At 39.7% G+C, this 25,769-nt stretch overlaps 2 protein-coding genes and 1 pseudogene across 13 annotated transcripts in view; 1 reads left to right on the top strand and 2 right to left on the bottom strand.

Moving 5' to 3' along the window:
• The window catches only part of NLN (neurolysin), a 108,948-nt gene extending 100,862 nt beyond the window's left edge, over positions 1-8,086 (bottom strand). For 5 of the 11 annotated variants that reach the window (XM_005672490.4, XM_085001614.1, XM_085001613.1 and 2 more), the window contains exon 1: positions 7,880-8,086. Coding sequence is in view for 6 of the 11 variants with exons in the window: in XM_085001613.1 (XP_084857739.1) it covers positions 7,880-7,920 (41 nt within the window). In the remaining 5 variants the exon portion in view is untranslated. 11 annotated transcript variants of the gene reach the window in all.
• Positions 8,087-8,159: 73 nt separating this feature from the next.
• Positions 8,160-25,769, top strand: part of SGTB (small glutamine rich tetratricopeptide repeat co-chaperone beta) — a 41,110-nt gene continuing 23,500 nt past the window's right edge. For both annotated transcript variants that reach the window (XM_005672495.4, XM_003134011.6), the window contains exons 1-4: positions 8,160-8,367; positions 9,523-9,644; positions 18,852-18,955; positions 23,436-23,505. In XM_005672495.4, coding sequence (XP_005672552.1) covers positions 9,545-9,644; positions 18,852-18,955; positions 23,436-23,505 — 274 coding nt within the window. In that variant the 5' untranslated portion in view covers positions 8,160-8,367; positions 9,523-9,544. The remainder of the gene's footprint in view (positions 8,368-9,522; positions 9,645-18,851; positions 18,956-23,435; positions 23,506-25,769) is intronic.
• On the bottom strand, positions 12,696-12,865 carry LOC100513443 (DNA-directed RNA polymerases I, II, and III subunit RPABC4 pseudogene; annotated as a pseudogene).

Genomic DNA, 25,769 nt, shown 5'->3' with positions numbered 1-25,769 from the left:
TAAAAGTATTTTTGGAGTTCAAGTTGTGGCTCAGCAGCTAATGAATCTGACTAGCATCTACGAGGACACAGGTTCGATCCCTGGCTTTGCTCAGTGGGTTAAGGATCCAGCACTACCTTGAGCTGTGGTGTAGGTCACAGATGATGCTCAGATCCTGAGTTGCTGTGGCTGTGGTTAAGCCAACAGCTACAGCTCTGATTCGACCCCTAACCTGGGAACTTCAGTATGCCGCATGTGCGGCCCTAAAAAAAAAAAAAGTACTTTTGATGAGCCGTTATACACTTGACTGAGTAACCTTGGGTTCTTTTTGCCATTCCGAGAAGGTTTTTCATGTTATTACCTCCCCTCAGTTACCTCTATGCAGTTATGGAGTTATGGGAGTGTAATACATACAGTACAGGGTCTAGATCTGATAGACCAGGTGTGAGAAGTGTTCTGGGACATGAATTTGCCATCAGGGCTTTTTTGGGTTCTCCTGGGTACTTTTTCCACCAAGTAAGGAAGCTGTATGTCATTACCTTCTTGGTATATCCAACAAGTATTTCTGCTTTTATCAGGATTATGCTCTGCTTAATGCCATGTGTTTCTGAGTCCCAAGTAACTCCCAAGTCAGACAAGTTAAGAGAATTGGCTTCCCTGCCCTGGGGTGACCCCAAGCTCACTTAGAAGAAGTTTACCTTCTGCTGCTTCTTGCCTTGACTGCTTCTGACCCACTGCTTCAGAAGAAGTTCCTTCAACTTCTTCCATATCCAGGTTGACATATACAGAATGAGGCATGCTCATCAATATATTGATGAGGCATGCTCATCAATATATTAATGTATATTAATATAGAGAGTATACATTAATTAGACTATTACTCTACAGATCTATCAATTGGGTCTTTTCATCTTCTCATTAATCCATTCACTACATTTGTTAAGCAACTACTTGGAACAACATCTTGCGAAATGCTGGTGGTACAGATATCAACAACAACAACAACAACACAGGCTCTTGGTCTCAGAAAACTTGAGAACTACTGGGGAAGACAAACACTACCAATAATAATGTGTATGCTATGCAAGTACTTACAGTATGCAGAGGGATCAAATTTAGTAGGAGTCTGGTAAGTTCACCCCAAGGACGTGCAAGCTAAGCTGATACTGACAGCACTATACCCATCTAACTATTTTAGAGATTTGTTTGATTACTTTCTGAGTCCCTAAACAGCATGAAGGCATAAACCCATGTGGACCAGGATAATTTCTGTCTTGTCTACAGCTCCATTTTCAGAGTTTGCTCAGTGGCTGGCATAGGTAAAACGCACTATAAAAATGTATTTTTGGGGAGTTCCCGTCGTGGCGCAGTGGTTAACGAATCCGACTAGGAACCATGAGGTTGCGGGTTCGGTCCCTGCCCTTGCTCAGTGGGTTAACGATCCGGCGTTGCCGTGAGCTGTGGTGTAGGTTGCAGATGCGGCTCAGATCCCGCGTTGCTGTGGCTCTGGTGTAGGCCAGCGGCTACAGCTCTGATTCGACCCCTAGCCTGGGAACCTCCATATGCCGCGGGAGCGGCCCAAGAACCAAGAAATAGCAACAACAAAGACAAAAGACAAAAAAAAAAATGTATTTTTGAATGGATATCATATGAAATGTATCTAGAATATAGAAACAGTACTTAAATTCAATACAAAAAAAAAGATAAATAACGAAAGAAGAAAATGGACAAAAGACACAAACAGGCATAAAATACAAATAGTAAATAAGCATGAAAATATGCTAAAACTCATTAGTAAACTCAGCAATACATACAAAAACCAAGAAGCACCATTTTACAACCACTGGATCTGTAAAAGGTCTGACAGCACCAAGAATTGCTCATGATGGAGGATCAACGGCTACTTATGAACGTTTTCCAGGAGGAAGGAGTAAATTAGTGTCACCACTTTGGTAAAGAATTGGACATCACTTGATAAAGTTGAGAATGTATATACATCCTACAAACCCAGCGATATTTCTTAGGTCTATAGCCCTGTACATGTGTATGAGGAAAAATTACAAGAATATTCATAACGATATTGCTTGTAATAGCAAATAACCAGGAACAACTGCATATTCATTGACAAGAAAGTGGCTTAATAAACTTCTGAATGATCACAGAAGGAACAATCCTACAGCTGTAGAAATGAGCCACAGCCACATCAGACGAGTTGCATCATGTGGCACTAAATCACACATTGTGTAGGAAAACATACACTTACGGTAATATTTTGAAGAAAGGAGGACAGTAAATATAAATTCAGTATAGTGATTATCTCTGGGATGAGAAGAAGAGATACGGTTGGAAGACACACAAGGGTCTTCAGAGATAGTGGAAATATCTTTTTAGATATATATGTATCTTTTTTCTACTCTTTTAACTATACTTATATATATATTACTTTTGTATATAATATTTTATAATAAGTTTTAAGATAAATGACAAGAATTAGCCAGGCTGTGGACAGGTAGGGTAAGAGATGAATGTTCCAAATAAAGAGATTAACATGTTAATTTAAGGCCAGGAGATGAAGATATGAATTGTCTGGCTGAAACACTGAGTGAGAAAAACTGGGAGAATGAAGTCGCAGTCAGACTGTACAGGGCTTTATAAACCATATGAAAGAGTTTTAATTTTATCCTAGGGTTAATGGCAATCAAAAGAAGAATTTTAAAATTCATGTGACACATCACATTTCCATTTCATAAAGATCTCTATTTTCATAAGGAAAGTATGTTAGTAGGAAACAAATATTAAGGCTGGGACTCACAATGAAGCTTTGGATTATAGTGCTGGTACCTTGAGTAGAGAAAAGAGAAAGAATTTGAAGACATGTTAGTTGAAGGAAAAGGAGTGAAAGAGAAAAGCCAGGAACAGCTTTGAGTAACTGGGTAACTGGTGACATTCACTGAGACACAGAACAATGGTGAAAGAGCAGATTTTCAAAGGAAGTGCTGTAAATTTATTTTTGGATAGGTGATAGTGAGATTAAACAATAACATAATAGGTGCTCAATAAATATTTGTAAAATGAAAAAGTTGCTGAATAAGAGACTTTGAAAAAAGCTGTCCAATTGATATTTGTAATCTAATATTACTCATTTACTTCTCTGTCACATAAATAATTTGTATTTCTCTATGTTATGTCTTGGCAGAAAAGAATTCCTATGGGGATCTGAAAGCTGTATATATGTATAATTTTCAGTGTTACAATGATAAGATCTAACAATGCAGCCCTTTTAGTGCAGATGTCATGCAATGTGGCAAGCAGGCTTCATCTGAAAACTGTGATTGTTTTAGTCACTACAACCCTGCCTATGATGTGAGGCAAGAAAGGAATTTTTTTCTCTTGGTCTTGATCACAAATAAGATGAGGTATCAAAGATAGCAGCTAAGTGTGGCTGAGAAATAAGAGTGTATCCTTTTGAATAATTTTGAATACTAAGCAGGAGGTAGAGATAATCTCAGAGGAGGTGGAATAGGACAAAGTCTTCCAAAGTAATGGTAAATCAGAAACCCATATTTTATAAGCTGGACTTTCTCTAATACTTCCTGCAGCTTCTGTGATTTCCTTTTTGTTTCACTTAATAATCAGAAAAAGACTTTCAATAAGTGTCCATCTCAGAGTTTCCACTGTGGCTCAGCAGGTTAAGAACTCAGCATATTGTCTGTGTGGATGCACGTTCAATTCCTAGCCTAGTGGGTTAAGGATCTGGCATTGCTGTGGATGTGGCTACAGCTGATTCAAGCCCTAGCCTGGGAACTTGCATATGCAGCAGATGTGGTCATAAAAAGAAAAAAAGAAAAGCATTTTTCCAGAAATGGGCAAGTGTTAGGCATGATAAGTGACTCAGTTATTTGCTCTATAATAGCAAGCCTTTCTCTTTTCAACACAGCCCCCAGGGGGGAAGAAAAGTCAGTCCTAATGACAGGGAAAGGTTTAAACTGTGAAAAAAGAAACGTAATGGTGCTGGAAGAAATGGAGGTTGATTTAAAAAAACTTATAATTTGGGGGGAATGAAGGATTTTCTAGGCATGAGAATTAAGGCAAGTGTCATAAGGGAAAAAAGACGGATATGTATTATTACATTAAAAATTTAAACTTTTGTAGGGCAAAAATGCAAAAAAGCAGTAACAACTCACCCCAAAATTCAAAGAGAAAAAAAACTGCAACATTTATGAAGGGCTCTTACAAATCAATAATCTCAATTTGAAAACTCCAAAATACAGCTAGGCAATTCACAAATGTAAAAATAAGAGCTAATATTTACTGAGCGATTATGTGTCAATGTGGCCAACTAATTGCTAAAATGGCCTCCATTCTCTACCTCTCTCTGCATCTATGCCTTCTTACAGTTTGAGTTTGCTAAAATTTCCTGCCATCCAAAGACAAAGTCTGTTTCCCCATTTCTTAAATCTGGGCTGGCCCTGGAATTTCTTTTGGCCAGTCCAGTAAAAAGTGGCAGAGTTGATGATGTTCCAGTTCTAAGGGTCTTTATACAATCCTGCACTCATGGAACCCTGCCACTGCCATCAGAACAAGCCAGTTAGCCTCCTGGAGGATGAGAGATAAGGTGAAAGAGCCATGTGGCTGCAGCATCCTAGATCCCCAAACATGTAAGAGGGCTTAGCCAAGAACAGCAGAGCTGCCTACACAAACCCATGGCTGACAGGAGGTGCAGAATGAGCCCAGTCAGGACCAGAAACACTGACCGACAAACATGTAGATTTGTCAGCAAAAATAAACATTTACCACTGTACTTAACTGAGATTTAGTTTGCTATACAGCATTACTGTGGCAATAATAATGGATTTAGCCAGGCAATGCTCAAAATGCTCTATATTTTTCTCTCTCCATCTTCAGAAGGTAATGTGAGTTGACAGAAAACATATATACATTGGTCTTTGCCCCTGATTCCCAGCAGAGAGCTCCTAAAACCCTTGTAATATCCTAAGTGAAAACAGCACTAGGTACATCTTTTGTTCTAATATTTGGTCTTTGACCTTGGTTCCTGACACAGGGCTCCTGAAACTCTTAGAATGCCCTGGGTGATATGAGTGTCTCTTGTTCTAATGAGGTGACTGTGGGTGGGCTCCTAGATGAGAGCTGGTCACTGGAAAAACCAGGCTGTGATTAAAAGCTTGGATTTCAGCCCTATATAGCTCATTCTATTGAAAAGGACTGAAAATGGAATTAATGATTGATTACGCCTACATGATGGAACCTCCACAAAATCCCAATAGCATAGGGGTAGACAACTTTCAGGTCACTGAATACAACCACACTGGGAGGGTAACATACCCCAACATCACAGGGACAGAAGCTCCTGTGCTTAGCATCCTTTAAAACCTTGTGCTATGTTTCCATCTAGCTACTCACCTGTATCCTTATATCTTTTAATAAACTGCTAAGTGTAAGTAACTGTTTCCTTGAGTTTTGTGAACTGCTCTAGCAAATTAATCAAGCCTAAGGAGAGGGTTGTGGAAACTTCAGATTTACAGCCAATCGGCCAGGAGCATAGGTGACAACATGGACTTGCAAATGGCATCTACATGGAGAGGGAGCAGTCTCATGGGATCTGACATTATCTCCAGGTAGAAAGTGGCTGAAGTGAGTTAAATTATAGGACATCCAGCTGGGGTCACAGAGAACTGTTTGTTATGGTGGAAAAACCTCCACACATTTGGTAATCAGAGGTGTCAGAAATGAAGTGTTCTGTATCAGTACAGGAGAAGGGAGAACTAGGTTTTTCTAGCACAGGTGAGTATAATTTTCCCCTCTCCTTTTGATGAAGATGTGGAAAAACTGGGACTCCAGTGCTTTGCCAATGGAGTGTAAAATGGTATTGCAGAGAATCAAAAGCAGAGACTTTAACAGATATGTGCACACTAATGATCACAGCAGCATCATTCAAAATAGCTAAAAGGTGGAAACAACCCAATGTCCATGGATGGATGAGTGGAAAGACAGAATGTGGTATATCCATACAATGAATAGTACACTACTCAGCCTCAAAAAAGGAAGGAAACTCTGGTACATGCTACAACATGAATGAACCTTAAAAACATTATGCTAAGTGAAATAAGCCAGTCACTGAAAAACAGATTGTAAGATTCCACTAGTATGGAGTACCTAAAAGGGTCAAATTCACAGAAACAGAAAGAATAGTGGTTACCAGAGATTGGAAGAGGGGATAATGGGGAGTTACTGCTTAATCGATAGAGTTTCAGTTTGGGATGATGAAAAACTTCTGGAGGTGGATAGTGGTAATGATTATGTAACAATGTGAATATACTTAATGCCACCAAATTGTGCACTTAAAAATAATTAAGATAGTAAATTCTATGTGTGTTTTACCACAATAAAAATACCTGGGGGGGGGGGGGGACCGAAGGGGGTAAAACCTACAATGTCATTTTACTTGATTTTTTTGATGACATTCTGGAAAAATAGTTATTTTTCATTAAAAGTGTTATTTAGGTGTGTAAAGAGTTAATTATTATTACTATTTGCCCCATCTGTGGCATGCCTAAGTTCCCTTGGCCAGGGATTGAACCAAGGCCACAGCATGAATCCTTAACTTCTAGGCCACCAGGGAACTCCTATTATTGTTTCAAAAATAAACTATTACTGTAAAAATCTTCCTGATTTCATTTCTAATATGGTACATTTGGAAAGATATAACACACACCACAGAAACTCTTACGTCCTCAGTAATTTTTGACCAGTAAAGGAGCCCTGAGACTAAAAAGTTTAAGAACTGCCTTATATAAAATTTATTCTTTCTTTTCACACCTGTGTCATATAAAGATATGTATTTCTTCATTTGTTGGTACAGCTTCTTTTGACAGCTATACCACTTGCAGCCTCCAGACTAAAAGGACAGCCTGAAATATGGTCAAAATCATCACATTAACTCTTTATGATTACTACTGTCCCTGGATGCCCCAAACTATGAGGACTGAACAGTACAAAGCTCCACACAGATGAGTGGCAAGGTGCAATAGCAAACTGTTAAAAAGCTTACATGCTCAGCGATATGGTCCAAAGTAGTTTTATAAGGATCTAGCAAGAAACACACTTTTCTCTATTTCTGTTGGATTTTCAGGTCAAGGCCAGATTTGGAAATGGGGGTGGTAGTGGCATTGTTTTTGAAAACCACTCCATCCAGTGCATCCGTGCAAAGAATTTAATTCTCACACCATCTTGCAGAGGGGGTGTGGCTAGGGCGCTAGGAAGCAATCCAAAACAGCAGCTGTGGCTGCCCCAAACCGTGTCCAAACAATCATTTCCTCCATTTTGGGCCAAGCCAATTTGCCCCGGCAAGAGGCCGAATGTTTTATGAGGAGTAAGTTAAATAAAAAGGAAATTAGAAGCATGGACAGATATAAGCAGCAAAACCCTAGAGGTTTCATCCCATGTGGATGTTAAACGATTTATATGCTAACGATGGGCATGAAGGGTAAAGGAGAATTGTTACTCGAGTCAACAGCTGTAAGCACTTTCAACGATAGGTCTGCAGTTCTGATGGGGGTGAAAGTGAAATAATTTTCTTACCCCGACCGTCTTTCTGCATTCGTTTTGGGCCGGGCTTGTGACCAGTCTCCCTGCTTGCAGCTGAGGCAGTCCCAAACAAAGGGGAATGGATGCCCTCCCAAGGGAGCAGAGGAAGAAAAGGTGGCCCCAAGTTCCCGCGCCAGGTGTCCCTCGGGGTAGACCATGTGGGCTGTAGAAAGGGAGGGTTCCAGGAGCGTCACAGGGGTGCTGTCGGTAAAGGCTGGGCCGGGACGCCTGGCTCGAACCGGGCGGAAGACCCCGCCCCGCCCACGGTCAAGGTTAAACCGCGCTCAGGAAGTACCTGTGGAGGCGTCTCGCAGCCGAAAGGCACCGGACGATCATGGGAGCGCCGAGAGGCGACGGCGGCTCCGGGCGCGCTGTCCTCTGGTTTGGGGGTGGGGTATGCGGGGCGCTGGCAAGCCTTGCGGCGGCCTAGCAAAGGAGGCAACAGCGGCGGCTGCGGCCCGCTCTGCCCGCGCCTTCCCACGTGCGGCAGTCCCACGCCGGCGCCCACTTCAGGCCCGCCCAGGCCCCGCCCAGGCCTGAACCCCGCCCCGTGCCTCTAGCACCGCCCGGGGGGCGGTTCTGTCAAGACCCGGCGTCTGGGAGCGGAGAGCACAGCCGGGTGGGCTGAGGGGCGGCGGCGGCGGCCTGGGAGCCGGGGAAGTTTGTGCCACCGTGGGCAGTGCTGCGATTCGTGGCCAGACTCAAGCCCGAGGACCAGGGGGCAGGCGGACCGGCTTACAGACCCCCGGGGCCCGTTGCCACCGTCTCGCGTCCTCTTGCCTGGTAAGGGGCTTCTCTCTGGGAAGGGTGCGTCTCCCGCCGCCCCAGACCCGGCCTGCACCGCGCACCCGCAGCAAACCTTGTCAGGGCCAAGGCGAGGCCCGGGTACCGAAGGGAGGGAGAAGGAGGTCTATGTGCTCTGGGGACAGGAAGGGAGAGAAGCCTGGAGGAGGTTGGACTTCTCCATTTCCCTTCTGCATCCCCTCACTCCCCCCCCCACCCCATTCTTTTTTCAACCTTCTGCTCTGGGGCCTTATTTAGTGCTTTCAACCCCATGGCCTGGAGGCTGGGCTTGTCTTTAAAATAAGCACACAAATAATAAGCATCCTAGCGGTGGGTACCACACCCTGGCTTTGAATTAGGGAACATGGGGAGCAGATAGATAATGCGCTTTAGTGGAAATAAGCCATTAATGCCGGCTGGCCCTGCGCCACTGTTTGGATGCGATAGTATTCCATGTGAATGAACATGACCGGGAGCTTCCACTTTGTCCACGAGAGCACAGCTACTGCAGAGAGCATCTCTGGGATTGTAGTATCCATCGACCTAATGATTTTCTGACATGTCTGTTGACGAAATAGAAATACCATTTTTATTACAAATGACACTCAATGGTTGAACAACCTTTCAGTAATATATTTGCATGTCACATAACTGTCTCCTCCTATAAAAGTAGGTGGAGTGTAAATTATGCATACATTTTAAAAAGTCTCATGAAATAGAGGAAGATGCTCAGCGTGGATCAGCTTCTGAGTCAGCAGTATGAAATCTCCTTCAACTTGGTACTAAAGCCTTTTGGGGATTTCTTCATCTCTATCTCTATACCCCTATCCTTTTCTGGATCTGTACCATATGTATAGTTAAGTTATAGCTGTTCAGTGAGAATCTACGCTTATGTTGTACAAATTTTGAGAAAAATTTTATTTTTGCAAGTTTTAACATAACCTAATATTACTGAGGGTAAATGAAACAATGTCATATATTACCATATTGATATTTTGTGCTCTGTTGATTCTTTGAAAAGAGAAAGAAATGAGGGTAATACAGGTTTTTGTTTTTGCTTTTTACTTTTAATCTAATTTGATGACCCTTGCAATTAATAATCTTCACCGATTCTTTGAAATTACTTAGTTCAGTGTTTTTCTTTTTCTTATCAAGGAAAAGTGTTTAAGCTTTTAAAATGTCATCCATTAAGCACCTAGTTTATGCAGTTATTCGTTTCTTACGGGAACAAAGTCAGATGGATGCTTATACTTCAGATGAGCAGGAAAGTTTGGAAGGTAAGCACCTCTTCTCTATGTTCTTTTGTGTTGTAATTGTAAATAAAGACAAAATAGCTATAAGCTTGACTTTATGACCTGTTATGTCAAAATCAGAATATTTTGTTGATTTTTCAAGGAAAGAGAACTTACAATAAGGTTATGGGTGTTTTCATTCTCTGAGGCTTGTTTTAATTTTTTCAGTTAACAAGCTGAGAGGACTGTCATTTATTTATTGAACAACTATTATGTGTCAGAACTATGCTATTCATATTATAGGGAATTTTTTCCTCCACAGTAACCGTTAAGTTAGCATTATACCTATTTAATGGATAAGTAAATGAAACTAGATAAAATAACATAATATAGCTAATATGTGACAAACTGAGGTTTAAAGCCTGGTTCTTATTCTGAAGATCCTTTTGTCTCTTGCTAATAGGGAAGCATCCAGTTTAGAATCAGTGTGTGAAAACTCCTTAGTCATTATAAAAGCACTAGGTAAAAGTCTAGTAATTATGTCACTGTTAAGCTCTGACACTTCCTTTTGGGGGACTTGGAATGAGAGGATTTCACCCTTGCTTTAGATAAGCTTTAAATATTAGATTCAGTAATCTGTAAAGTTGAGCAGAACTTAGATGATAGCATCATGTGTTTCCTTGACACCATATTTTCCGCTTCATGTTTATGCATTAGAAAATTTAAATTCAGTATAACCATAACAAGATAGAATTCTGCAGATGGGCTTGTGGAGGTTCAATGAGCCCAGCCAGCTTCCTTGTGGCCTAGAGACTTAATTATTGCAGTGAGACAGTGCATTTGGGAGAAATTAATAAATTACAATACAATTTGAATTTCCCATCTTGAAGCTCTTTCTCCTGTAAAGGGAACACATCTATTAATTTCAACAAGGACTTCCCTTGCGAATATACTTTTAGGAAGTAGGGATGAAATTGGGCATTTGCTCTAAATCTGCTTGCAGTCTGGTGAGATGATGTCCTTCCAGGTGGCAGTGAGAGAAGCAGGTGATACACAGTAGGAGAACACTGCAATCAGTCCATTTAATATTAAGGTCTTTTTTGCTCCTTGATGGTTAGACTGTGTGAAGATAAAGGTGATTCACTATTTAAGGAAAATGTTGATTTCGGTTGCTCTGTAGCAAACAGATAGATGGAATCACTTATTAAAATATGTTTGTTTTTCCATCAAAGGCAACACAGTACTTTTAAGGGCCAGAAAGAAAGTTGAGAGTTTTTTAAAAAACCAAGATGTTATGTTCTATTTTTAGGATGGTATTCAGCCAAAAATATGTGCCTTCAGCTGTGTGTTATATATGGCAGTCAGAAATGGTGCCAGTTGTTTTTGACCCATCCCTATTTTCGACTCCGTGGGTCTAATTTAATTGAATTATGAAACCATATGGAAATATCTGCCCACTTTCTAGACATTTAAAAAAGCCCTAGGAGAGGAGCCTAAGTTCTAACACAAGCTTTACCACTGTGGCGAAGCTGGTACATTGTCAGCTTTGAGCCTTGTCATCAGATTATGTCACCCACCCCTTCTAACTGTTGTCATCGGCTGACATATGCTTCATGTTTTGACTGTCGTGGCTCCTGCTCATTCTCTAGCACTACTCCTGTCTTACTTCTTGGCAACTGCAATACCCTCTTAGTCGATTCTTCTAGTTCTCTCTGCACTCAGTTCCTTGACCTCTCCTCTAGTGATCTCAGCCACTCACCTGCTTGGTTATACCCTCAACTAGTGGTTCTCAATTCTGGGTAATTGAGTAATATCTGGAGATATTTTTGATTGTTACAACTGGGGAGTGGAGGGTGGCGCTGGTATTCCTGACATCTAGTTGGCAGAGGCCGGGGATGCTGCTAAAGATACTACAATGCGTAGGATGGTCCCCAACAATAAAGAATTGTCTAGTCCAAAATGTCAGTAGTTCTTGAGGATGAGAAACTCTTCCCTAGATCTTGTCTTTATCCTCCGTCTTAAACATTTCACTTTCTGACAGTACTGCTTGTCTTCCAACTTACTACCTCTAAAATCCCCATGCCAATTCTTTGACCCTACTAGTACCTCCAAGCTGTTGATCCCTTACCTTTTCACACCCCTCTTCTTAAAGCTTAAATGCCATGGTTGATCATTATAATCATGCTGTTGTTTACCTCTCTCTTCCTTGCAAAACCCAACCTTGTTTAAATTCAGCTCTCCACCTACTCCACATGACCATGTATAGATGGAACAAAGCACACAACTTTGCTATCTAGTCTCACTTAGGGTTCATGACCATGAGCCTCAAGTGGCCCTTTAATGCTGCCTTCTGTTCCAAGTTCATTCATGTTTTTGCTCTCCTAGATGACCACTTAAAACCCCAAACCTCATTCCTTTCCTGTACCCACTTTTCATTGGTGACCTTGCTTGTTACTCCACCAAGAAAACTGAAGTAATAAGTAAACAACTTCCACAGACTTCCTCTCCCCATCTACCCACACAGCAGCATCTGTACTCACAGCCTGTCTGTTTCCATGTACTACAGACTAAATATTTGTGTCCTCATAGAATTCATATGTGGAAACCTAATGCCCAATATGATGGTATTATGGGATGGGGTCCTCATGATTGGGATTAGTGCCCTTATAAAAGAAACACTAGAGAGCTCCTTCTGCTTTGTGAAGACACAGAAAGAAGGTACCTTCTTTGAACTGAAAAGCAGGTCCTTACCAGACATTGAATCTTCTGGCACCTTGATCTTGAACTTCCCAGCCTCCAGGACTATGAGAAATAAATTTCCTTTGTCTATAAGCCACCCCATCTATGATATTCTGTGGTAGAAGCCCAGATGGACTAAAACACCATAGATGAACTACTCATTGTCCTTTCTATTTTTTTTCTGAAATTGAACGAAAAATATCTTTATATAAACTATTAATAGATACATAAACACAATATGGTTTTTAAAATGAAATCATGATACCTAGCCTTCATAAAGTACACAAATCAAAAGCTATACAACTCGACAGCAAATCCAAATCCAAATGAAGATATTCCTCTGAATTTCATGTTTCATCAAGCATCAAAAACCACCAGTCTTGTAGTTCTTTTCTTGTACATTATTCTGTACATTCTCTGCATTGGATGGGATGCCTTGATTTTATTTCATTTTCTGTGTGACATTCTCCACAGATATATATCATTGGTTGCTGTTTTGGGGGTTGAACATCCTTCTATGTGTCCATTTTTTTCCCCTCCAATCCCAAACTGCCAAACCCGTATCCACACAACACAGAGAAATTTCCCTACGTTCCCAAACAGATTCCAATTTGCTGCTGTCTCGTTGTCCTGTCTAAATGGAACTCCTCTATTGGCAGACCAGATTCCATTCTGTTTCACCTACTCCAGGCTCTCACGCTAGTTATTTCACCCTCTTTGTCTTATATCAGCAGATTTTCAATCTCTACGAGATCATTTCCATCAGAATATAAACTTTTCATTACTTCTCCATTCTTAAAAAATCAAAGACAATAATTAATTACTCTTGCCATACTACTACTCACGCTTTCCCTCACTGAAATATTGTCTACATTTTTGGTTCTCCCTTCTGGAAAATTCTTTGAAAGGAGTGTCCGTACTTGATTTCTGCAGTTCCTCTCCATCTATTCTTTCTTAAACCCTCTCCAGATAGGCCATTGCCTCCATCTCTCCACTCATACTGTTCCAATCAAAGTCATCATTGATTTCTGTGTTATGTAGTTCAATGGTCAGTTTTCAGTCTTCATCCAGTTTATTAGCTGCCTCTGATAAAGTGAATGATTGCCTCCTCACCCGCTTCCCCAAGCTATACCTTATTCACGTGGCTTCCAGGATACCTCATACTCTCAAAACAAGTTTTTTTTTTTTTTTTCCTTCTGATTATTTGCACTTTCTCTGTCTTCTTTGCTGGCTCCTCTTCTTCTCCCTTACCTGGAATACCCAGGCTCCAGCGCTTGATCTTCTTCTCTTCATTATCTACACTACTTTTTCGGTAATACAGTTCTGCTTCTTGGCCTTAAATATCCTTTATTTATATGCTGGTATCTCTCAAGTGTATCCCCTCAGCCCAGACCTTTCTTCTGAACTCCAGACTTCTATATCCAACTGCCTACTAGCTATCACCACTTGTATGTCTAAGAGACATCTCAAGCTGAACATTTCCAAAACTGAACTCCTGATCCTCCCACCCAAAATCTGTTCTCTTCCACAACTTCCCTATATCAGTGGATGGCATCTCTAGCTTTTCAGTTCCAAAAGTTTTGTTATTCATTCTGGACGCTTCCCTCTCTTTAGACTCTTCATCTAATTGTTCCATAAATCCTGTAAGCTGTACTTTCAAAATATATCTTGACATTTTCCCATCTCCACTGATATTACCCTGGGATAGCACCAACTATTTTTCATCTGTCCAACTGTGGTAGCCTTTAACAGGTCTCTCTGCTTATATCCTTGCTGTTTCATTGACTGTTCCTAACACAGCCTCCAGTGATCCTCTAAAACAGAATATATGTCAGACTCCATCATTTTCCCACTCAAAATCCTGCTGTGTCTCTTCATGTTACTTAGTCGTTGCTTAAAGGATCTATATAGTTTGGACTTCTGTGATGTATTGTTTGCAGACACCTCCTTTTTCTCACTAGGCTTTAGTCAACTTAATTTCCTTACTCTGAATGCACCACCTTTCTCTTTCCTGAGGGCTTTTGCTCCAGTTATTTTCTTGGCATAGAATGTTCTTCCCCCAGGTAACGGTAATATTCCCATCTCCTTCGAGTCCTCTTTTCTGGGTACTCCATTAAATCTGTAGCCTGCTTTCCTGCCCTGCTCCCCACAGAGCATCCCATCCTCTTCGCCCTGTTCTACTTCTTAAGTTTCTTGTTTACAGTGTATCTCTCCATCCCCCATGAGAATGCAGCCTAAAAAGGTTAGGAATCTTTTCTGTTTTATTCACTGTAATATACAAAACATCTAGAAAAGCGCCTGACGCATGATAGGTGCTCAATCAATATTTGCTCACTTGAATTGATGAATTGAAATCAAGTGATCCTGGGCATCTTACTTAGTTGGTCTGTATTTGTGTGTGTGTGTGTGTGTGTGTTTTTGCCACTTCTTGGGCAGCTCCCGCAGCATATGGGCGGTTCCCAGGCTAGGGGTCTATTTGGAGCTGTAGCTGCCAGCCTACACCAGAGCCACAGCAACGCGGGATCCAAGCCGCGTCTGTGACCCACACCAAAGCTCACGGCAACGCCGGATCATTAACCCACTGAGCAAGGCCAGGGATCCAACCCGCAACCTCATGGTTCCTAGTCGGATTCGTTAACCACTGAGCCACGACGGGAACTCCCTGGTCTGTATCTTAATTGCTAAGTCTGTTAGGTGGAGCTCCCTGCCTCCTATCCATCTAATAGCTTTGTCAAGAGAATCAGAAATGGTTATGGCAGGTATATAGCATATAGAAGCTTTAATAGAAAGTGCTATACAGATGGGATATGGTATTATTGTGTAGAATTCTTTGTCCTTCTCATTAGCACCAAACAGACTATTATTGTTTGGTATTAAAGTGGAACAAAATTGTATACAGAATTTCTTTAGATTTCTAGGACTTATTCCTAAGTATAACCTCCTGAAAGAAGGATCACATGTAATAATCCCAGTTTCATAAATGAGAATCTTGAGGTAGAAATAAGATAATTATTGTACCCAAGTTATTTGATTTGTTTTCTGAATTAATAATGATAATGAGAGTCCTGAGTTTCAAGGCTGTGGGGGCTTTTCTCACTAAACCATATGTCTCTCTAAATACGTGTTAGTGTTGAAAACTAAACATTTTGGCAGCAAGTTTACTTATCAAAACAATTGTGTTTGCTTAGCGTGGAATCTAAAATAGTCAAATGCATAGAAGCAGAGAACATAATGGTGGTTGCCAGGGACTGAGGTAAGAGGAAATAGGGAGGTAATGGTCAAAGGGTAGAAAGTCTCAGTTACGCAAAATAAATAAGTTCTGGAGACAATACTGTTTAGCTAACTGGGTTGTGTACTTAAAATGTGGTAAGAGGGTAGATCTTATGTGAAGTGTTCTTAACACACACACACACACACACACACACACATACCCCAATAAAGGGGACAAGAGGAAACTTTGGGAGGTGATAGATATGTTTGTGTCTGTGGCCTTGATGGCGGTGACAGTTTTATGTGTGTATACTTAGTCTCAAGCTCATCAAGTTGTGTCTGTTAAATATGTGCAGCTTCTTACATGTCACTCATGCTTCAGTGAAGTGGCTTAAAAACAAATGAATGATTGTGTTTAAAACAAAACAGCCACGTCCTTTAGTGGTACTTGATTGTGTCTAGAATGTGCCAGATCAATGTACTAAGGTTAGTTCCAGCAGAGGTAAAGGAGCTGGACTGGATTGCCTCAACAAGATAGACCATAAAAAAATCTCTCAGATTTTTATGTGGCCTTTTCACCTGTTATTGTTTAGCGCTGAAGTTCCATACTCTGGTTCTGGTTAAGGCCTTGGTTGGGTTCTTTTCATCTTTCATGAGTTTGTAGATTAATGTTTTTGGGAGAATAAGTGCTCTCTACCACAAATTTTATTTTTGTTTTATTTTCTCTGAAATTAAACTGTTATTTCCACTGTAAACAGTGAAGTAAATTAAACTTATTGAGCATCTACTATTTCCCAGACTTGGCTAAAGTGTCCTCAAGGAGATGATCTAATATGGGAGACAGATATTTAAGAGCATATAGTGTAATATGTATGATAAGTACAATAATAGAAACATGGGGAGTTCCCACCATGGCTCAGTGGTTAATGAACCCAGCTAGTATCCATGAGGATGTGGGTTCCACCCCTGGCCTTGCTCAGTGGGTTAAGGATCCAGTGTTGCTATGAACTGTAATGTAGGTTGCAGATGTGGTTCAGATCCTGAGTTGCTATGGCTGTGGTGTTGGCAGCTATAGCTCTGATTCCACCCCTAGCCTGAGAACTTCCATATGCTGCGGATGCAGCCCTAAAAAGACGAAAAAGAAGAAGAAACATGGACCAACTAACTACATGGTACAGTAAAAGAAATGATCAATCTGATCAGGGAGGAAGAAGGATGCTGATCAAAAACAAATATATACATACATACCTACATTCCTCTACTATCATTAATAATACTTTATTTTAAATTATGTCTTCATAGCAATGAGAGCCATTTTTTTTGTGGCCCATTGTATCTAGTGCAAGTACCACTGAAGTACAGGAACAACTACTCGGCAGAGATAGAAAGGGAGAGAAAGGAATGGGTTAACAGTGGATTGTTTTCTATCTAAAAGACACTTTGCCTTTTGGTAGTTAGTAACTGAGTCGCTTTTCAACTCAGGATAAGAATCAGCCTCCATTCCCCTCAGTGAGTACTTGGAGAAAGGACAGGATATACCTTTCACTGTCACTGTCCCAGTCTCCTTGTTTGTCTAGGTCATTTAAGTAGGAAACCATCTGGCTTTTTGCTTTGATTTTCTCCCTCAGCTTCCCTTTCTAATCCATTCTCAGCATTCTTACCAGACTTTTAGTTCTAAGCACAAATCCAGATATGTTATTCTCCTTCACTAAAATCTTCAATGGCTTTCCATTTGTCCATGTGCATGAAGTCTATATCCTTTAAAAATATTTAAGATGTCTTGTCATCCAACCACAGACTTCTTTCTAGCGTATCTCCCAGCTTGTCTTTCTATCCAGTCTGTACCCTTGCCGTAATGGTTTACTTGTCATACTCCACAGTAGATGAGGCACTTATTACCTCTTAAGATGCCATATATTTTAAAAAGTTTTATTGAAGTATAGTTGATGCAAGTAAAGCGTTGTGTTAATTTCTGCTGTATAGAAAGTGACTCAGCTATACATGTATATTCTTTTTCATATTCTTTTCCATTATGGTTTATCACAGGATATTGAATGTAGTTCCCTGTGATATACAGTAGGATCTTGTTGGTTACCCATCCTGTATATAATAGCTTGCATTTGCTAATCCCAAACTCTCAATCTTTCCCTTCTCCACCCATCTCCTTGGCACTTTCAAGTCTGTTCTCTATCTCCTTGAGTCTGTTTTTGTTTTGTAGATATATTGATTTGTGTCATATTTTAGATTCCAAATATAAGCAATATCATATAGTATTTGTCTTTCTTTTTCTGACTTACTTTACTTAGTATGATAATCTCTAGGTCCATCCATGTCACTGCAAACAGCATTATTTCATTCTTTTTAATGGCTGAGATTATCTATCTATCTATCTATCTATCTATCTATCTATCTATCTATCTATCCACACACATACCGCATCTTCTTTACCCATTCATCTGTCAGTGGACACTTAGATTGTTTCCATGTCTTGAGTATTGTAAATAGTGCTACTATTTACAATAGGGACATAGGGATGAACGTGCCATGTATTTTACTTATTGTGTTTGTTTATTAAGTGTAAGCTTCATCATGTGGATCCTGATTTTTGTGTTAGGTTGACTGTCGTATATCTAACACCTTAGAGCAGCATCTTGCATATAGTAGGTACTTGGTAAATTTGCATGCCTGAATGAATTTTTAAAAGTCAAACTATCTTCACTTAAGTAAGTGCACCAGGATTAATATTTAGTGCTCCTTAAATTCCAGAGACTGTTTATCTTATTATTTTTAATCAGGTTGAGAATTCTATTTCTCACGTTAAAAAAAAAGATAATTTTGAAAAGTTTTATTCAAGAAGTTCCCTTGTGGCTCAGTGGGTTAAACTTCTGGTATTGTGATTGCTATGGCACTGGTTATAGTTGTGGCATGGGTTCGGTCCCCAGCCCAGGACCTTCCCCATGCTGAGAGTGCAGCCCAAAAAAGTTTTATTCAAGATATTGATAATGGGGAATATGTTGTTATTGACTTGCTTTAACAAGAGTATGATGTAATACATATAATAAGAAATTATATTCTAGGTAACATTTTTCTTTAAGTGAGAAATAAGAAACCAAGCTGTCTTCCTTCAATAGCTGGTCTATAAACAGAAATCTCTACGCAGCTGAACCATTTAGTTTTCCTTATGTTCTGTGATCATAAATGCTGAATTATCACAGATTGCAGAGTGCAGATTTATACCAGAAAAAAAGGTTGTTTCCTTTTTTAGGTTGCTAATTTTTTTTCACTATTAAAATTTATTTCAAGTTGCAATTCAGTGCTTGGAGACAGTTTTTAAAGTCAGCCCAGAAGATACACATCTAGCAGTTTCACAGCCTTTGACAGAAATGTTCACAAATTCCTTCTGTAAGGTAAGCTGTCATCATTTTCTCATCATTATATGATTATCTAAGTATGACTGCAATATAATGTTGGATTGTCAGTATTTGAGGGGCCAGGCTTTAAGTAACCAACTTCTTCCTGGGTATAAGATAGTTGGTACACATAGATATGATTTGGGGCCTAAAAAATAAAATTTTTTTGTCTTTTGTCTTTTTAGGGCCGCACCTGTGGCATGTGGTGGTTCCCAGGCTAGGGGTCAAATCGGAGCTGTAGCCGCTAGCCACAGCCACAGCACAGCAATGTGGGATCCAAGCAGCGTCTGCAACCTACACCACAGCTCACAGCATAAAAGATAGTTTTTTTTTTTTTTTTTGTCTTTTGTCTTTTTGTTGTTGTTGTTGCTGCTATTTCTTGGGCCGCTCCCACGGCATATGGAGGTTCCCAGGCTAGGGGTCGAATCGGAGCTGTAGCCACTGGCCTACGCCAGAGCCACAGCAATGCGGGATCCGAGCCGCGTCTGCAACCTACACCACAGCTCACGGCAACGCCGGATCGCTAACCCACTTAGCAAGGGCAGGGACCGAACCCGCAACCTCATGGTTCCTAGTCGGATTCGTTAACCACTGCGCCACGACGGGAACTCCAAAGATAGTTTTTTAATATGCTTTAGATTTTCATGTTGGTAACTCTTTTCATCCTCTCACCTTTTATATTATTAATATATCTTAGTTGACTTTTTAAGTCCCCTACAGTATCTGGGTGTTTTTAGATTTCTGACATCTGAATTGATATTCCCAGAAAACATGAAATGTGTGTTAAAATAAAAATTGTAATGTTCAGGAAGAAACCATATAGAAATTCAATCATCAGGAATTGCATCATCATTTTGAAGGAGATTTTTATCAAATTTAGCCATTAATGGGTCTCTTTAAACAGGGAAAGTTTCAGGGTCAGTTGTGCAAAATCAAGACTGAAACCTGTGTTCTGATCCCTGTTTCAGAAGACTGTTTACGTGGTCTCTGGTTTCTGGCCTTTTCAGGAAATATGGACTTGAAGATCGAAAAATATGGAGTTCCCATCATGGCTCAGGGGAAATGAATCTGACTAGTGTCCATGAGGATGCATGTTTGATCCCCGGCCTTGCTTAGTGGGTTAAGGATCCAGCGTTGTCATGAGCTATTGTGTAGGTCGCAGATGTGGCTCGGATCTGGCGCTACTGTGGCTGTGGCATAGGCTAGCAGCTACAGCTCCAATTCAACCCCTGGCCTGGGAACCTCCATATGCTTGGGTGTGACCCTGAAAAGACAACAAACAAACAAACAAAAAACCAAAAAAACCCCCCCAAAACCAAAAAACCTTCAGGTTAGTGAGTCTAGGGTCCCGGGGGGACTCCCATATGGTCTTTCATTACTTTTTGGTGCCATGTGAATTCCTTTTATTATTTTAGCACTCTGTATTTAAGCTTCAGTGCAGAATGAAGGACTCGGGAGAAGAGCTGAAACACGTTGTGTATCTCCTTCAGCCTGGCAGGCATGTTGCTAAGAATATCACACAGTCTGTTTCTAGAACTGATTGGGAAGAGATTCTTAGAGATGCAATGAAGATGATAATTTCACAGTAAACTGCCCTCTCCTTTTATACTTGGAAAAAGGATAATACAGTCAGACATTATTCATCCCATGGATGAATTCTAATTGTCAGACAAGATATAAGAGGTTAGTGTCACCTCTCTGTGGTCCTTATCAGGAAATTCTCCTTTTCTTCTTCTCTTGGTTTCTGTGGTTCTTTTATTGTCTGAGCTTGTGGCCTCCTTAGGGAGCCCTGTGTAGGAGGCTAGATATGGCTGGATCTGGCCAAAGCCTTCTTTACCCCTGGATGCCTGAGATAGCACTTGCATTTACTCACTCTTTAGCTCCTTCACCACTGACTAGGGCTGAAGAGAACAGAACTTTTTTTTCCTCCCAGGAAGCTCAGAGTGACTTTTACATTGTTAGAATACGGCTCTCGCTCTCTCTCTATTTCACTCTGTTTGTATTTAATTGTAAAAATTGGTTGCTTACTGTTTTTAAAATATGGTTTCTTAAAACTGGCTCCATACTATATCTACATATTGTTACATGTGGTATCAATCCTTTAATAGTTCTATTTAACAGCTATGCCTTCAATACATATGTGTCTGTTAGCAGACTAGGGCTGAGAAAGTCTAAAACTTGTTTGAAGCAGCAACAAGACTGTTATAATTAAAGAAGCGATTGCCTCACCAGTTGTACTTGGTTGATGTATTGGACGATTTATTTTTAAGATACTGCTTTTCCCACCAATTAAATTTGTATACTAAATGGATTCATTTATATTATATAAGTGGATAATATTGGTCCTCACATCATGGGCTGCTCAAATGTATTCAATGAATATTAGAATTAATTTTCAAAGTTGTAAAACTGTGGCAATTTCATTAAAATAATTCAGAAGGATTTAGAAGACAGAATGGATTATAATCTGTTTTTCTTTTCTTCTTTTTAAAGCCACACCTGCAGCATATGGAAGTTCCCAGAATCGGAGCCTGTGCCATAGCCACTCAGGATCCGAGCCATGTCTTCAGCCTAACACGGCAGCTTGCAGCAGTGCCAGTTCCTTAACCCACTGAGTGAGTCCAGGGTTCGGACCCACATCCTCATGGATACTAGCCAAGTTCTTAACCTGCTGAACTGCAATGGAAACTCCTATAATCTGTCTTTCAACACGCTATTTTTCTGACCCCCAAAGTCACTGTTTTTCCCCACGCATAAACTGTCTAGGCTTGTTAGAAGATTGAAGTAGAAGGAATGCTTAAAGCAAATATTGCAGGGCACTACCGCGTCTTTGAGCTGCACTTAACCTCCTGAGTGACTACACAGTTTTATGTAGTGACCTCTGCTTCTTAAAGTTCCTGTTTTGATTCTATACTTTTTTATTCTAATACTTTATGTTTAGAAAAACTGTTTGATAAAGACTTTTTTAAAAATAAGAGTAACTCATACTTTATAGTGACTTTGTAGGGTTAGCTTTACACATATTTGTAATTAGCAAAGTCTGTTTCCAATGTTAGAGCTGGCAAATTTATTGACAGTTTAGTCAAGGCAAAGGTTGGTGAATGCATTTTAAGTATCTTATATAGGTATATTAGCTACAAATTATGCTTTTTTTTTAAGATATACCTATGTAAACATAACTGAACTTAGAGTCAAGTTTAAAAACAATGCAGTTTTAAGAATTCCTGGTGGCTCAGTAGGTCAAGGCTCCAGTATTGTCACTGCTATGGCTTGGGTCTCTGCTGGCTCGGGTTCAACCCCTGGCCTAGGAACTTCCACATGCTGCTGGCACGGCCAAAAGTAATAATAATAATAATAAAATATAAAAACAATCAGTTTTAAAAGAATGTTTCAAAAATGGAAAAATATATTATGTTTCCAGTGCCCCTAAAGATATTTTTAAATTTTCGTTTAGTTTTCATAAGCACCTTTGGTTTGAATATTATTATTGCAAAAGAGTCATTTGAGGGTGATAATTGGTGCTAGAAACAAGAATCTTACGCTGCTTTTTATCTTATGAGGAAATAAACCTATGGCCATTGTTTTTAAAAAATTGGACAACATGGAATGATATAAAGAGACTGAAAAACCTTACTTCCAGATGTTCTTGCTGTTAACCTTTTGTGTACACCTTTCCAGTCTTTGATTTTCTGCTTGTGTGCATGTGTGTGTAGGTTGGCATATATTTAAATAATAATATTGTATTATAAATGCTTTTTTTGGTACCTGTGAGTTTGACTTAAGTAGCTTTCTCTTAGGATATTAATATTATGTTTCAAAATTTTCACTAAACAATTGCTTGAACAGGAGTTCCTGTCGTGGCTCAGCGGAAATGAATCTGAATAGCATCCATGAGGATGCAGGTTCAATCCCTGGCCTCGCCCAGTGGGTTAAGGATCCAGCGTTACCGTGAGCTGTGGTGTAGGTCGCAGACACGGCTCAGATCCAGCATTGCTGTGGCTGTGGCCTAGGCTTGCAGCTACAGCTCTGATTAGACCCCTAGCCTGGGAACCTCCATATGCCATGGGTGTGACCCTAAAGAGACAAAAAACAAAACAAACAAACAAAAAAAACTGCAAAAAACAAACAAACAAAAAAAAACAATTGCTTGAACATAATTCTATTACTATCCTTTGTATACTGATTCCATTTTTTGTTCATAAAGCAGGATTTCCAGGTATAGTGAAAGCAAGTGAAAAAAATTGAGTCATATTTGCCCATTTTTTCCTAGAAAAATTCCACATATTCATTTTTCTAAAGTATGCAAAAGCACTTTCCCCTTATTTCTTGCTAATAATGTTATTTAGATGTTAGAGCCCATGACATGGAATTACAGATGATTTCCTAAATAATGGTACATCTTCATTAAACTTATAGTTCTCTGGGATGACTCTTCATGCAGCTAAATGGAAGTAAACTGTATTCTATTTAATTTCAGAATGACATTCTGCCTCTCTCAAACTCAGTGCCTGAAGATGTGGGAAAAGCTGACCAACTAAAAGATGAAGGTGAATATTTCATAGAAAAATTTCATATTTAGTAAACTACTGAAACTCTGGGGAAAGTGACTCGGTCAACCAATTAGATTCTGGTTTATATTGCCAAAACTGGATTGTCCTATGTCTACATGGCTTTTGTGAAACAGAAATGAATGTGATAGGGAAGAAGCCTGGAAATATGGAATGGCTTGTGAACAATATAGGTATGGCTTAACTCCAAGAGATGCAGATCTGTTGTGAGTAAAACTTGCAAAACAAATCACTTAAAAGGTGATTGCTTGTATTTGCTATGCATACTCTAGGATCTCAAATTCTTTATGCTTGATTAAAGACATGAAAATGATTTTTCAGTAATATTTTGTTTGTATATTTAGTATTTTTGAGTTCATTGAAATATGTTAATATATGTATATGGCACTTAAAGATTTATTAAGTAGCACATTTGATAATGATGTTATTAAATTTTCTCATAGTGGCTATTGCAGCATACTTGGTTTTAATAAATGCGTCACCATTGAGGATCTGTGTTCCACTTTTCCCATCATGTCAGTTATGTTAAACTATAGAGGTGAGCCAAGATGGGCCTAAAAGATTTGTACTAAGGAGCAGTAGGGCAGAGTCCTGATCTTTGGTGGTGAATGAGAGCCAACACAGACCCCGTACTATAGGTAGAGAGTTTTTAGGGAATGTGGAATGTTCAGAAGCTATTCAGCAATTGTTCAGAGCGGTTTAGTTTAATTTTAAAAAAAAATCAGCTGGTGTCTAAAAAGATAGACATAAAAAAAATATGCTTTTCCTATTTTTGAGGCCTGGCCCTTTCTATTAGGTCTGTAAATTATACTGTATCACTGTTTTTATTGGCTTAATGATGTTCCATGGTAGGCCACGATTCACTTACCTAGACAGATAATTTTGTAAGTCTAAGTCACATTGTCTTAATATCTTTGTCTACATTTATTCACTATTGTATGATTATCTTCTTTGGATTACATTAGGAAGTACGGTTTTATACACATAGACTGGTGTCAGTTTACAATTTTTTTTTTTTTTTTTTTTTTTTTAGGGCTGTACCCGTGGCACATGGAAGTTCCCAGGCTAGGGGTTGACTCGGAGCTGCAGGTGCCAGACTATACCACATCCACAGCAATGCCAGATCTGAGTTGCATCTGCAACCTATACCATAGCTCACAGCAGTGCTGGATCTTTTAACCTACTCAGCAAGGCCAGGGACTGAACCCACATCCTCATGGATACTAGTTGGGTTCTTAACACACTGAGCCACAATGGGAACTCCAGTTGTCAATTTTTTATTTCCTCTAAGAAATGATAACACTACAGTGACTTAAAGTTTTAGAATTAAGACTTCCATAAATTCCCTGCAAGATAAAGTAACAAGCAGATCCTCATTGTCTTTTAAGATCTAATATTCCCCAAAGAATTTGGATTTAAACTATCCAGATACAAATGCACTTTTCATGTATGAGTTTGTAATCAAAACAATTTAATCTGATGTTTCTTTTTCCTTCCACTAGAATTTTGTAGTGTGTGAAATCTTCAGTGATGTGATATATGCTGCACTGACATTTTGCTTTTGCAGTTCTCTTGCTTTAGCTCTAATGCCGAATGGCAAATTGAAATTTTATTTTTGTCCTTCATGTTTACTCCCTCTGCATGGCAGAGCATTGGGAGATTGCATTCCCTGTAGACTTTGTTTTGATATAATGACTGTTAGTAAGTTGAGGGTTGACAGGATATGCAGAGTGAGGCTCATTTACTGTAGCAGCAAGGATAGACTGAATTACCTACTGCTCTTGCCTTTAACCAGAAGCTCTTATTCTTTGTTTTCACTAAGACATGTCACATCTGTGACACAATACACATAAAGTTAAAGTAATTGTCATTTTATTCAGGTTTTGTTATTCATGTGAAAACAATTGGCTATGGTAGACTGTCAAGCATAGAGTTTTTCCAGGCTGCATGTTATACTTACCTGTGTTAATCATGGCCAAGAAGTACCTTCCTGGAAAGTTGCTTTCAAGTATTTTTATGTGCTTTGCTGCTGAAGAGCTGCAATACGATCAGACAAAACCAAGAAGGGTTCATTGCTGTCATTCCCTGCCATGACACAGAAGTAGAGGCATATCTCAAAGGGTGGACTTGAGGATAAAGGAGATAGGAGAGTTCTATGTATAACTGTGAAGCACTGTACAGTGCTTAATTATATTAATCTTCACAAATATCTGTGTCCTGAGTTTTTGTATCTTGAATATTTT

Source organism: Sus scrofa, chromosome 16 (genome assembly GCF_054392235.1).
Source record: "Sus scrofa isolate SSC_HxYL_T2T_F1_AM1 chromosome 16, Sscrofa_HxYL_maternal_Yorkshire_Landrace_v2.0, whole genome shotgun sequence".
Taxonomy (NCBI): domain Eukaryota; kingdom Metazoa; phylum Chordata; class Mammalia; order Artiodactyla; family Suidae; genus Sus; species Sus scrofa.
This window is presented reverse-complemented; position numbering and strand designations above follow the sequence as displayed.